This window comes from Acanthisitta chloris, unplaced genomic scaffold, assembly GCF_000695815.1.
Source record: "Acanthisitta chloris isolate BGI_N310 unplaced genomic scaffold, ASM69581v1 scaffold2334, whole genome shotgun sequence".
NCBI classification, from domain to species: domain Eukaryota; kingdom Metazoa; phylum Chordata; class Aves; order Passeriformes; family Acanthisittidae; genus Acanthisitta; species Acanthisitta chloris.
In genome coordinates, this window is record NW_008668557.1 from 4,388 (window position 1) to 6,915 (window position 2,528).

Here is a 2,528-nt window from a genome sequence, read left to right on the forward strand (position 1 = left end):
AGGAGGCTATTTCCTGCCCCCCACCCCCCCAGCCACTGCAACCCCTGTGTGAGAGCATGAGCTCGGGGCTCTCACCTCTCCAGCTCACACAGGCTCCAGGCATCATGGCCAAGTGGCACTGCAAAGACAGGGACAACTGCCTGAGCACGTGTCAGAGGCACTGGGAGGGCTGGAAGTGGGCAGGGGGACAAGTGGGGGGGCACTGGGGGCAGAGGAGGTGCTAAGCCAAAGAGGAGAGGCACTAGGGGGCTGGTTTAATCATAGAATCATTGAATGTTAAGGGGTTGGAATGGAGCTCAGAGCTCAGCCAGCCCCAACCCCCTGCCCTGGGCAGGGACACCTCCCACCAGAGCAGGTTGCTCAAGGCTTTAGCCAACCTGGCTGTGAAGAATGGGCAGCCACAGCCTCCCTGGGCAACCTGTGCCACTGTCTCACCACCCTCACAGGGAAACCTTCTGCCTAATATCTAATCTAAATTTCCCTCTTTCAATTTCTCCCCATTCTTCCCTGTCCTGTCACTGCAGCTTCTAACTAAGAGTCCCTCTGCAGCTTCCCTGGAGCCCTTTCAGATCCAGAAGTTTGCCTCCTTGTCCTATCACTGGATATGATAGCCTAGTTCCTAACCAAGAGCATGACACCAGTATCAACAGTATTCCAAGCAAAACCAGGAATGAACTGTAGGTTATTTTCTTTCCAGAGGCACGATGGGCAGTTCACCATCATCCAGCTGGTGGGAATGCTGCGTGGCATTGGAGCAGGCATGAGGTACCTGTCTGACCTGGGCTATGTGCACAGGGACCTGGCAGCACGCAACATCCTGGTCAACAGCAACCTGGTCTGCAAGGTGTCCGACTTCGGCCTCTCCCGCATCCTGGAGGATGACCCCGACGCTGCCTACACCACCACGGTGGGTGGTTCCCAGTCTTGTCCTTCCTGGTGGTTGTTTCAGGACTCTAACAGATGGCAAAGTTAGAGACTTAAGATAAGTAGGGCAGGAATTGAGATGTTACCTCATTGCTGATATCTGGACAATGAGCTTGAATCCAAAAAGCTTCTGAGCCTTAATGTATTGTCCTTCAGACCATAACTGAGTGTGCAGTGAGAAAAGAGAAGCAAGAGGGGAGGGCAGGGAGCTGCTCAAACCTCCCCAGCCAACTGCTCCAGTGGGGCCTCCCCATGTCCCTGTTGAAGTCCTTCCCTAGAATCTGTATCTCCATCCACTCCTCAGTTGTCCCAGAGCCATTGGTCCATAGGTTGGTGTTCTGGTTCACTCTTCAGAAGTGTGACCACACACTGGTTTTGCCATGTGACTCTGCCTCATTCAGAGGTGTGGAAGAGGTGGGAATTGGTACTGCAACCTGTGATTTCGTTTCACATAGGATACTTTTGTCTGTGAAGTCATTTTAAGAGTTTTCTGGCCAACCATGACAGCTCTGGAGCTTGATGTGCTCCTCCGCGGGAGGTCATCAGAGGCAAACTCAAATACATTTCCCTGAAATACATACAATACATTAAATACCAAGAGCTTTTTGCTCTTCACTGGCTATGAATTAGGGTGATCCCCTGGCACACCTCTAGTTCCTGATGGAGGCCGGTTTGGAGCTGCAGCTGAGGAGTCTGAGCACTATTTCTCAGAAGGACCAAGTCTAGAGAAGCAGAAAGAGGTTCAGGTTGCTTTGGGGGAGCTGATAGCGATGCTGAGCATGTCCCAGAGCAGCTGCAGCTCTGAGGGATGAGTGCACAGTGGCCTAGCCTGAAGAACATGGCCTTCATGCCTTTGCCTTGGCTTCAGCCAAGTGGAGAAGTGAGCCAGAATGTGTCCTCTGTGTGTCTTTGCATTTGCTGATCCCTTTGATGTCTCAGGAAATAGCGGTGCTCCAGATAATTAACTTTGGGGAAGTTTCCTGCTGCTTGGTTTCTGCTGCTTTGGGGTGTCTTGGCACAGTGAAACCCACCAGAGCTGGTTGCTCTGGAGTAAGACTGGGTGGATCATGTGGATAGAGCTGAACCACAGGGATGCAGTGACAGGATCAGGGTCTCTGTGAAGGTCTCAATCAGAGTACCCTGAAAAGGAGAATGCTTCTGTGTTCAGAAACTTGTGTTCCTCCTCTGTTGCCCTTGAGCTGCTCAGGAGATTGCTCCCCCAAAGAGACTCTTCCAAAGGTCACCTTTTGCAGCTTCTGTCCCCATTGAGGCAAGTACCAGAGCAGGCAAGGCTAGGTTCATAGAACCACAGGATAAGCAGAGTTGGAAGGAACCCTTGAGGATCATCAGTCCAACCCCTGCGCTGCACAGACACCCCAACAATCCACCATGTGCCTGAGAGCATTGGCCAAACAGTCCTTGAGCTCTGTCAGGCTTGGGGCTGTGACCACAAGTGATGTCCCCACTCAACACAGAATCACAGCCTCAACGCTGTGCCAGGAGTGGTGTTGCCTTGTGCATTTTATCTAAACCAAGTCATGGAATCCCAGACTCATTTGGATTGAGAGGACCTTAAAGCTTATCTCATTCCACTACTTGCCATA

General features: G+C 51.9%; 1 protein-coding gene across 1 annotated transcript in view; it reads left to right on the forward strand.

Annotated features, from left to right (window-relative positions):
• LOC103800549 (ephrin type-A receptor 8-like) overlaps positions 1–2,528 on the forward strand; it is a gene marked incomplete at its 5' end in the record, with an annotated part of 11,494 nt that overhangs the window by 3,995 nt on the left and 4,971 nt on the right. The window contains one exon of the mRNA XM_009072928.1: positions 698–907. Within this exon, the coding sequence (XP_009071176.1) occupies positions 698–907 (210 nt within the window). The remainder of the gene's footprint in view (positions 1–697; positions 908–2,528) is intronic.